We start from the raw sequence: 12,288 nt of genomic DNA on the forward strand, positions 1-12,288 counted from the left end.
AATATTTCTTTTTTTCTGCTTCGACAACAGTGTTTATCTGACGTACTGTTTTTTCTTTTTTTTTTTTGATGCCTACTTTATTTTGAAAATCCTTCACTATGAATATTTCATGAGCAGTTACACTTTTGTTTACTCCAAACAGCTGTTAAATCTCAACGTAAGGGACCATTAGGCTGAAATGCACTGACAAGAGCCCTATGCCACACATGCTTTTACTATATTTACTGTGGTATTCTTAAATGTACAGTTCATTTAAAAACCTCCACCATCATAAATTTATTTTTACGTTTGGCACTGATGGGCCTGTTTCCTTTCACTGCTATTTGAAGATTTTTCATTTTAATTTAAAATGAAAGTCATACAACCAGATGCTATTTTGTATTCACTATAAATTGTATTTTCAATCTTCATGCCACCTGTAGTAGCAGCCTTTTAGCATAGAAATGAAGCTGTATAAACTGCAGGATGTTATGCATGTCAAGGAGACTTTGAATAGTCTTGGCCGTCAAAGTTATTACACCAAATTTACCTTTTCTAATAGAGCGTCATCTCAAGAACATTTAGAGTAAGTCTTATTTTTTTTGTTTATATTCCTGCATTTCACTGAGGAGTAAGATGTCGTATTGAGTTATTCATGAGCCCATCCTCTTGCTGCCCCTCTTTATAAAGCTGACTAATGGCAGTGTCATTGCCTGGTACATGTTTCTGCAGATGCTTCCTTTATTCTGTCTTTTTTCATCTTTCAGTCTCTTGTTTGAGGCTGTCGATGTAGCTTAGGCAAACCCAACCCTTCTTTATTGAATGCATGGTTTGTCTGGTGAAATCTTTTGACTCTTTGCAAATGTTTTCATCTATTCTTCTGTTTTTATAAGCCTCTGTGCTTCTTTTCTCCTTTTGCTGTATCTCCATTTTTAATCACTTCCTGCTCTTAAAATGCTGTTAATAGATTTGATAATTTTAGATTATCAATTTAATATTCCAAAGAGCCTGCTAAAAGTTCAATGCAGAAGAAGTAGACTGGTAATAAACATCCCCATGTGATTATGATTCATGAGATAATTGATAAATCTATTTTCATTTTATTTATTGTGCATCTAAAAATGGATGGATAAGAAATAAAAATTTTAAAGAACCAACTGAGGCAGGAATCATTCAGCAGTTTTTAATGCTAAACAGTCGGTGAACTTTTGGTACAAAAGGTGTTTCTTAAGGAGCTTTCCACCCACTGCCTGAGCATCCAGATAAAACACTAGAGGATTTAATGCACCTATTTGACCCTTTATGGAGAGATGAACCTGGAGCGTAAAGCTGTAGCTCATGTGTCCAAAATAAGGCTTTTTATTGATGTACTTATATTTATTGACAGGAGTAGATCATTTTTTTCATACAAGAATTTCAGTGAGTGATGGGAAAGTCTTCAGATCACAAATACAAGATCATAAACGAATACAAAACACTTGTAAGGAAATGGTTTCTGCAAAGGTTGGGTCAGCGTCTAACGCAATGGATTATTAATGGGACATCTTTAAATGTCATGTATGTGAAGGGAGAGGAACAGATATTGATCATGTTATTACTGATATCAATAATGTGAATGATGAAAGCATAAAACTTCATGCTGTACGCTCATTACAACTGAAAGTGAAGTCAGCAATCACACCTTATATTTATACTGGCTCTTTTGTGCTTATTTAATGACTAAAACTAAGAACTTGGTCGACAAATGACCAGTCAACACATCACTGGATTTATTTATGTTTTTTTTTGCTTTATTTCTGTTTTTACAATCAGGCCTGTCATTATAAATGAATGGAAAAGTGCAAAAACAATCAATTGCTGATTTGTTTGTAAGGGCTGGTTATTACTAAATGCATCAGCTCTAGAACCTGGACATAAAACCCTGAAATCATCTCACTCTGGCACTGACTTTTTTTAAGCAATTGTGTTCAGAAATCAAGGAGAGAGGGGGAATGAACAAAACGGCGTTAATGATTTTTTTTACTTTCCCCACTCATATGTGATTCTATTTAGCTGATATAATATATTTTAGATTTGTATTTTACAGGTAAATTAAAACTTAAATAAAAAGAAAAAAATATACTTTATTAATCCCCAATAGGGTAAGTTGCATAATTCTATGGTATTCTGCTGTAAAATAAGCATTTATCTGAGCATAGTAAGAGAAAATTAATTATTCTGAGATGGCTTCTTGTTTCCCCTTTAATCCTAATGTTTTGGGGTTTTTTCCCTGCAGGTGGCTGTTAAGAACAACATTGACGTGTTTTACTTCAGCTGCCAGTACCCCATCAGCATGCTGTTTGTTGAGGATGGGAAGATGGGTGAGTGTTTCTTTGCTGAATCGCTTCACACTGATGCTTTGAAGCCCCGATGATGCCATTCGGCACAAAATAAGGGTAACACTGAAGCATATATGGCTGCTACTGAATGTTTGCCATGAATGTTTGTTTACTGTCCATCAGCTGAAAGCCAGTCACATCTCGTGGCAAAGCAGCAGGACCTTTCAGATCTGTTTTCCACCCCTTTGTTCTTGTGTTGTCATTTGATTTATTTGGTGGAAATATGTCAGCATTTGTCCCTGTGGAGCCTTCTGATGGGGCTAGCAGCAGGACTGCTGCCAGAGGCCGAGAGCTAATGCTCCACAGCCAAAGCCACAGCAGGACACCTTGTCTGGACAGTTGAAATTAACTGCTCTCACGTTTTTTTGGTTTGTTTTATTTCCATCTCTGCAGCACTGATTGGAACAACGATAGTAACACAAATGTTGCTGGTTTTGACCCATATATTGTAGGATGTCAGCATGTTTTTTTTGTTGTTGTTTTTTTGCTTTTGCTCACCCAAATGATTGCTTATCCTTATTCTTACCAACAGAGAGACAAGTTTTCCTCGCCACATGGAAAGACATTCCTAATGACAACGAGGCCCAGTTTCAGATTAAAGATTGCCATCTCAGCTCGGGTAAGAAGGGCAATTAATGAAGAGGAAAAACCCATTATCTGCAGCCTCTTTATATACAAAAGCAACCAGACAGAGACATTTCTATCGCAAATCTAATCCTCGCTAATGAAGCAAATTGTATTTGATGAGAGTTGCACTCCTTATTTATGTGTCATAATTTGGTTTTACACGAGTGTGAGCGTTGCAGGACTGGAGGAGAATTTGTAATGATGGCTTAATGGAGAGTTACCCTGAGAGAATGAATTTCCTTTTCCTTGAACAAAGAGAGATTTCACATCCTGCTGGGGCACATCAGAGAGATTGAGGCTGCAAAGAGGAGTCAATTCTGAATTAAAATCTGTACAGGATGCATGGAGAGAAAATTTTAGGGGAGGATAAAGGAACGAGATTCTGCAGGGTCTAGTGCATTTAATGACAGACCGCCTCAGAGCATGACAGAAGCCATTGAGGGGCTCAATATTAAATATCACAGCTAAAATAAAATCTGGGGCGTCATTGTTAGGAATAAGAATGATAACCCTTGTTGCATTTTTTTATATTAACAGATGCAGCCTCCAGCAAACTTCAGGGTAGCAACATCTTCACCATAGCTAAGCGTACAGTGGACGGCCAGGACATGCTGTATCAGTCTGTAAAGCTCAGCAACGGAATCTGGGTTCTGGCTGAGCTGAGAGTGCAGACGGGAAACCCGATTTTCACAGTAAGTCTTGCACAACTAAGTGTTAAGTCTATTCGCTGCTCTGCATGTGCTGCTAATTACCGACTGCTGAAGGAAACGGCTACGAAGAGACTCGGATACCTTCACTGATTTTAGTTTGACGGATGTTAAAAAAAATAAAATAAAATAAAAATTGTGAGCATTATTCTGCTCTGAGATCAGCTATTTCTCAAATGCAGACTTTGGAACCGTGAGTTAAAATCCTCCCAATTCTTCACACATTTGGTATTTTAAGACAAAACATTTTGATTATTTTTTGCAACCTTACCTTCCCAGAATTCTCTAACCGTCTATATGCATAATTTTAAATGGTCTATCTGCAAATAATCCAAGTTTTTACACCTCTTAAACTTTATTTTGTGTCTGATCAGGATTTTTTAAAATTGAAATCAGTGATAGATCAACACATTAAATCACCATACTGTAACAGATGCTTAAAAGTATGTGTCATTTTGGGAGCTATGAAGTATTTCAGGTTAAAAAGATTGAGTACGGTGCACATTTCTATTCTGCCCTCCTTTTCTATGATTTCCAAAAATAAATCTGTTTTTGTTGTCAAACGTCATTTTACTGACGTATTAATCTCACGTGTTTGCTCATTAATTTTATTATATATCCGGCTGTCTGAAGGCCCCAAAGCTTCATTAGAGAACATGCATGAAAAATCAGCATCTTGAAGACCAAAGGATGCCTGCAGGTCAAGATTTTAATGCAAAATTCAAGTAGAAATTTGCAATTTCTCAAAATTACTTAACTTGGTGGCTTTAAAAATATGCTTTGCTGTTGAGATGCAACCCTTATAGTAATTGTAAAGACATTAGACTTTAATTTTACAAAAAACGTTTAAAAGCGTTGTAATCAATCACTTCACCTATATCCTATACATTTGAAATAATATACACAGGGTTCTCGTCAGCATATTTCAGCATAGATTGCCAGCCATTCTGAAATTTAGGCGGGTACAAACACTTTAATTGGCCCTCCCGATGTCGCCTACCAACATGGAGGAAAGATCAAAATAAATAGGTGTGGGCTTAATTAGAGAAGTGGCAAAAAAGGTAAGAGGAAAGATGTGGTTGTAGCTAATACAATTAAAACAAACAAAATTAGGCAAGCTGCCCTGGTTGGATTTTTGATGTTTTGATTTTGAAGCTTTTTGCATCCTCTAACTGAGCAATCGTTTAGAGAGGTTATAAAGGATCAACATAGCCTCATTATAGTGTCGAACAGTCTTGGATGTCAGTACACAAACCTTAACAGTGAAATTCAAAGTGCCTCAGTTCAATGTATTTAAAACATTTAGCTACATGTATACATACTGTACCCACTGAGAGCAAATTTGTTCAGAAGTTGGAAAAAATTAGCTTTATACACTTTTTATAAAGGTAATGGTCAGCAGAAGAAAAAAACATTAATACCATCAATTATGCAGCATGTAATAGAGCAGTAACTTTGAGATTCTATCTACAAGCACATTCCTAAAGCTGGACAGTCTTTGAAAACTAATTGAAAATCAAGACCAAAACTAGTCAGGTGAGTGTGATAATAGAGGTGGAAATAAAAATAGTTTTGCATCAATCCAACAGCCGATGATCCGATGCATCAACACGTCCACAAGAGTATGGATTCATGTTTTTTTTTTTCTCATCTGGTCTATTTTTATCCATTTGCTTCTTTACGTTATTTTAATTCCAGTGCTGCGGGGGCACTTAACCTTTTTTGCCCTCCTACCTCGCATCCTTTAGCCACTACCCTCTTTCTGCTTGCACACACACTCGCGTAAACACAGAGGCATTATTATTTCTCAATGAAGGGGTTTTTCATAGGCTTAGGTGGAGTACAACTTTGCTACTTCTGTTATTTGCTTGTTGTTTCTCAAATAAAATACATAAGGATATTACAGCTTTCTTTGATTTATTTCAAATTTGAAACATTTTCTAGCCTGTAAGGTAAAATAAAAAATAACCAATTAATCAAATCGTATTTTGTTGTATTCTTGAGTATCGAAAACAATCGAATCGTTGGGTCAGGAAATTGATACTGAATCCAATTGCCAGGATGGGTGTGATTTACACCCCTATGTGATAAGCGGCCCAACAGCATCACTGATTTAGCTGTATAAGTCTCAAATGTTTACTCTTCTGTATTCTTATAGGGGCATAAGTGGCAAGGCTGAAGTATTTTCTCCCATAGAAAACTTGAATTTCGAACTTCTTCCAAGACAACATTTAAAACATATAGTCAAAGAAGCCAAATTTGTCTTCTGCCATAGTTTTAAAATATACATTCAACACAAAAACACCACATTAAACACCATAACACAGCAGAAAATGATACTATAGCCACCCTGTTAAAGAGTAGTGATACCATCATGCTCTTGGGTTACGTTTCTTTGGAGGGAACATAGGGGACTTTTTTGTTTGATCCAAACTTTGGTGCACCTTGCTTTGACTGAATAAAGGTCAGTAAAACTTGTTTTGTTTTGTACTTCCTGAATAAAGTCGCCGTAATGCAGCCCGTAGACTGTCACTGATCAATGCTCTTTCTAACCTGCCAAACAGCCATGTCAGAGGCTGTTGTGTCAGCTGCAAACCTGGTGAGGAGAGGAAGCTGTTTGTGCTGATACTTGTTCTCAAAGCTTATGTGGGTGCACTGACGTGCCCCTGTTCATGATGACGTTGCTTCCCTCTGCATTGTCAGCGAGTCTCAGTCATGATGGATTGGATTTGGTGTAGAGATTCAGGACAAGCGGTGACCTTACTGCAATTCTCCTCCCTGCTCAATTTTCTGTCAGCTTTCACATCATGTTTAATTTATTAGGTGGCATCAACTCTCTTTTTGTTTACTCCTGTTTAATCAGTCATGCAGTGTGTGGTCATTTAATCCTCAGGATTTTTATCCGGTATACACCTCCTTCAGTTCATTAATCAGCACGCTGACTAACCTGTTGAAGGGAAGAATAACTTGTTTAATACGTATCTGAGTGACTTGGGGATTATTTATGGTGCTGGAATAAATATGCTGCTTTGATTTTAGTTATTTTCACAAAGAATTCTATTTTCTTAATTTTTAATGACCCAGGAAACCTGTTCCTGTCCTTAAGTTTTTTTCTGTCATTTTTTTTTTCCTCTTCCACTTAATTTTTTAGGTCTAAAGTGTTTCTAAGTTGGGCTGGAAGCTGTCCTGCCTTTTTTAAGATGCAGTATCATGTTAAAATATTTAAAGCCCTCGAACATGGATACATTGATGTTTATAGTTATATTTACTCCAAAATTAAAATAAAACAAACAAACCACCAGAAGACTGCCATTTAAAAATGAGCATAAAGGCTAATAGTCAAAAAATAAAATGTTCACCAAATAGAAAACCATCTTCTTCATCGTGCCATGGTAGCAAACTTGAAGATTTTATAGGTTTCGGATAGAATAGTTGAGTGGTTATTTGGTCATTGCTAACTGGGTCTCATTTGCCTGCCCTTTACTCTTTGAGCAGGATCTATTTTATATAGCTTCTTTTCATCTATTCTCTATCTTTATATGAAGAACACCTATAATTAGTGTGGTGCAGATGCCATTTTTTGGCCCCAATACCGATACCTGGCCGTGCAGTATTGGCCGAGAAATTATTGGTGCCATATTTGTTGATACTTGCCGATACCGATACCACCATTTCAGTGCTGGACCGGGGCGCCGTCCATTACCGGTCTCAGAATCTGTGCAACACTATAATGTCAACAAGTGATTACAAAACTTAAAAAGGTAATAGTATCCTTGAAAAAGATGTTATGCATTTAAACAAATTTGTTTTTACTTGTTTCCTCGGCTAATGCAATGCAAAGAAAATCATAAAATATTTATCTAGCTGATTCAGCAGAAGAAATGCAAATTTAATACGGGGATCATCTCTCCCTTTTTTTTTTTTTCAGCTCTTGCAGTTCTACCTCATCCTGTTTCCCTCTTACTGACCTTTATTTCTTTGAGGAACTTGCATATGTCCAAACTTTGTAGACAAATACTCAGTGTCTGAAAATCACAATTATAAATTGTCAAACCCATACATAAATGGCTCTAATTCGCTGATCAAATTGAACCATTACTGCTTTTCAAGTAAAGGATGAATCAGTACAAGAAACATGCATAGATCCACACACCGTATCGCTGGACAGATAGAAGAGGTAACAGTGTGCTGCTCCTCTGGTTTTGTTACCAGGACAGCTATTGCTTTTACAACATACAATCATAATAAAGGTCTGCAAAAAAGCATGATTTTCTCAATTATAAAACGTAAAAATTGCAGACTGCTTTACTCTGGGACAGATCATCCAAAACAGGGATGGTCCGCAGAAATGAGGACATCTGGTCACCATATTTTTTATGGCTTTTAGCCTTAGGCTACAATACTATGTAATAGCAAAGCACGTATAACCTGAGCGGGTGAACATATTACGTGTCAACTGCACATGAACAAGCAGGCAAACTTTGCTGAACATTAAACCTCCTGTCCAGCCATAAATCACTGCATTTTCCACAGTAACACACAAAGCTAATAAAATGTTAGAGGAACCAACCAAACTTTAGCCTGAAGTTATCGCAACCTTACTTTTGCAGAAAGATCAACCAGAGAACCTAAAGGTGCTTCGACACATTTGATATTCTTTTTAGATGCATAATCTTTATCGCATGTCCACAGCACCTTCCGTTGTGTCCGTCCACCAAGCTCAAGTCTTCAACATACAGAGTCCGCTCTCAGGTGGTGGAGGGCGGGGCTAAATAAGGACAGGTTTGGGTGCTGCATGGTGGATCATTTAGCATTCAACTTAAAGATGAGATTCATAATAGGTAGAAATGCCCATGGTTCTGTTTGTCCGAGGAAATACCATTAACATCTTTGTCTCAATAACAAAAAATTAAGGCACATCTCGCTAATGTTTTAGCCATCTAAGAACTTTTGATTTATTTATTTACCATCTTCTCATCATGAAAAGCTTCGTCAGTGAAGTATTTTCATCATTGTTGACAACACTACTGGTCAGCAGTATCTTCCATCTCAGCATGTCAGTGTTCGGTGTTTGCCATGACAGGTTGTAGATATTCCTCATTCTTTTTTATTACGTGATGGTTTGAATTGGGATAAAAGAATTTCAGAGCTTTAAAATGTTGTCTTATGTCTTTAAAATGTAAAAGGTTAAAGGGTGCAATTGCTTTATTTGTGGTACAGTAGGTTACAAATTGTGTTGTTAATGTGGGTCCAGAGTGTAATTGGCTGCATGTACATAATGTACTGTGAGTTTGTTGCTCTGAGCTTCTGCCTGCTGCACGGTCTCTGCGCTCTCCTGGCATGGAGCATTAAAGACAAGCTGCCAAAGCCTTTTGTTGAATGCTATTTTTAGACCTGAAGGAGTAAAGTGCTGCCACTGCGTTTTTCACTGCATTTTATGGTGCTTTTAAAAACAAACATAAAAAGGGAATATTTATTTTGTTTAGACAAATGCAATGTTCATGATCCATTAGTCCTTTATTCTTGCTGCTGCTCTGCACCAGTGTTGTTTTGATGCATAATCATAGCTTGGCCTATTTTTCCTTATAATCTAAACTTGATTGACTTCAGCTCTCCCACGATACCTTTCTATTTATATAAACTTTTAAAGCTTTGTCCCAGTTCCAACATCCAGTCTACTTTACTGTTCACTCTTTAAAAATGTATTTAATTATCTGTTTAAGAAGATTATGGTGTGAATTTTAGATTAAATGTATTATTTTTTAGATATTGCAACACAGTACAGCTTGCTTTTTAAATTGAGGGATCTATGATTATTATTAGGTGCAGGAATACTAGTTTATCAGTAAAATGAAGGAAGGGAACTCTAAACCTGCATTGCTGAAGACTCCTCACCCTTTAAGTTGATATTGCACCTTATTCTTTGAAGCCATGTTTCTAAAATTCCCACTTTTCTACATATTCACACTTGCTGAAAATAGCTGCCTGCTAAAGGCAAAAAAAAATCCACTAAGGTGATGAGAGGAAAATAAAAGTGCGAAGCTTTAGAGCGCAAAAAAAAAAAAAAAAAATCCACAGTGGCCTTTATGCACATATGAAAAATCTTTCTTTCAATGACCTCATTCCTCATTTTTGGATCTTATGTAAACTACACACAATAAGGCACTAGGAAGCTGCTCTTCTACTTGACATGAAGCTGAGGTGTTCACTTCAATTTTTTTCTCCTCTGCCCACCTTTACAGCAAGTTCTTACTGTTCACAGTAAACTCAGAAATAGAAACCTTGAGGTCCCCTATATACACAGCCCATCTAAAATCCCTTCGCTTTAGCATGCTGCTCTTATACTTCAACATCCTCCAGGTGATATTTTTCCCTTTACACATATTTATCATATTGTTGCTTTTTTGATCACCTTTGGTTGAGGTTGTTGAATCTAGTTTGGTGTCGCAAACACTTTTCTCAAACGGGTATCTGATATGGCTTTAAAGCCAATTAAGAGAGCTTTTAAAATTATGGTAGGGTTTCTGAATGGCCTCACCAAGGCCCAGACCGTTTAGATGAGGTTTATTAATTAGATCAGTTTAGAGTGTTCTTATAATCAGGCAAAAGATGCCACTATGAGGTTAGTATTTGCAAACCATTGGTCTGAAGGTATGAATGGCCCATTGACATTTATCCTCATATCATCCATCATAAATTCAAACAGCTGCACTTTAATGTCATTTTAAAAAGTCAGTTGATGATAATTTCACACTGGAAAAGCCCATGCCGATTAAAGTACATAGTCACGCTTCTGGCCTTTACCTGGCACAGTATCAGTTTGACTGAAACTGCATTTTGATCAGTTAAAATTTACATTTGTACAAAATATAAAATATGATTACATTTTCACCTCATGAAAACGTTTTTTCTATCCATTTGAGAAAAATATATAAAATATAAAAATATATCCTATCCTAATATATCCTAATATAATCCTCTTCAAATTTGTGATGGAGGTGTTCTGTGTTTCATAGTTTGGATAATCTTAAGACTTTGGGAGTTTCCTCTCGACAAACAGACAATTTGTTTCTGATGTCTCACAGTTCGCTGCTGTCGCTTCCATTTTCTCTTATTGTATCGGAGATTCTTCTGTTTCTGTTTTACATGTGCTGATGGAAACGGAAGCAATGCTTATACAGCTCACTTGGACGCGCTGCCAGTCTTTCTCACCTCCTGGCTTTTCTTCGTCTTTAGCGGGGGTGGATTTCTGGAGGCCTCTTTTAAGGCTGCATTTACAGGAAGATATATATTTATATGCGATTATATGGGTGAAATGTGCAATAACAATATGTCTTGCAGCAGATGGACAAAAATAAAAAAATATTTGCCTTCCTGGTAAACAGACCCTAGATAATCAGTTATTTATCCAGCTGATGAGGGGGGAAAGCAATCTAATTCTTTTTCCATTAATTGGGTTTCATTGAAGAAGCTTTGCTTTTAAACAGCAAAAGTGAGATTAGCACCTCATTACCTCTATTTTATTAAAACATTTTGTGTTGGCATAGTAGATCTTAACAGCTTTGCTTTGTTCACGTTTCTCTACTCAGACTTCTCCTCCATTACAACTGTTTACATTGGTGTCTGCTTGTCCTCTGGATATTTGCATTTCTTTCTCTTAGCTGTCGATTCTTTGACATAGATTCTGTGGACTCAGTCATCAGCATCAACCTTTGATTGTTTAGGTAATTTTTTCTTTTTTTTTTTAGCACCAATGCTCATGCCTAGTTCTTAATCCTCCCCCTACCTCATCTTATTTGCATTTCCTTACAGTAGAAATAAGATATAATAACTATATCAAAGGCACCTTTGATATACTTTAGAAATTTACTTAACACAAAAAATCTCTAAAATATCCTTAAACGCATCTAGGTCTTTCCTTTCTCTTTGCACCACATTTGCTGTCAGTGTTCTGTTATACTACTGTACCCCAACATTAGAATAAAAACAAATCTTTTATATGAAATTCCCCGATGCTTAATCCCTATAGAAAAAAATGAAGGTTGATAATTCAATTGCATATTTTACATTCTTTAACTAATGAAAGTTGACACAAACTGTACTTTTTCCTGAAACAGACCAGTCTTTTGCAAAGACCCGTGCCCACAGATATGACTTTTACAAGGAGACGTCTGAGTACTGAATACTTTTTTGATATATTTGAATTAAATGTCTTGGAGAAGCAACAGAGTGCATCTTAGAACTGGCTTTCTCACACTGAACAGTACTTTATCCTCCAAGATGCCTCAGTCGTATTGAGACTCCATTAGACTCGGTGTCACACCAGATGAGCGCTGCAGCTTCATAAAGGTGTAGTGTTTTACATGAGTTAGTAATGGTGTTTGATTAAGAAGTAAATTTCTTTTTGTTAACCTGGGATTATGTGGCCCCTTAGAAAGCTCCTCTTAATATTTCTGGTAGCTGTGGGTCCAGGAACATAAAGCTGTTAAGAGATGGACTTATCGGCCCCATATTTAAAACAAAATTTTGTGTCAAAATTAGGGATGCACGATATTGGGATTTTGGCCGATATCCGATATGCCGATATTTTAAAACTC

The 12,288-nt window shown here is 36.6% G+C and overlaps 1 protein-coding gene across 3 annotated transcripts in view; it reads left to right on the top strand.

Annotated features, from left to right (window-relative positions):
- The window catches only part of ap1b1 (adaptor related protein complex 1 beta 1 subunit), a 35,210-nt gene that overhangs the window by 18,335 nt on the left and 4,587 nt on the right, over positions 1-12,288 (top strand). For all 3 annotated transcript variants that reach the window (XM_015401656.1, XM_015401653.1, XM_015401654.1), the window contains 3 exons: positions 2,255-2,339; positions 2,890-2,976; positions 3,522-3,676. In XM_015401656.1, coding sequence (XP_015257142.1) covers positions 2,255-2,339; positions 2,890-2,976; positions 3,522-3,676 — 327 coding nt within the window. The remainder of the gene's footprint in view (positions 1-2,254; positions 2,340-2,889; positions 2,977-3,521; positions 3,677-12,288) is intronic.

Source organism: Cyprinodon variegatus, unplaced genomic scaffold, assembly GCF_000732505.1.
Source record: "Cyprinodon variegatus isolate N-32 unplaced genomic scaffold, C_variegatus-1.0 Scaffold1243, whole genome shotgun sequence".
NCBI lineage: Eukaryota > Metazoa > Chordata > Actinopteri > Cyprinodontiformes > Cyprinodontidae > Cyprinodon > Cyprinodon variegatus.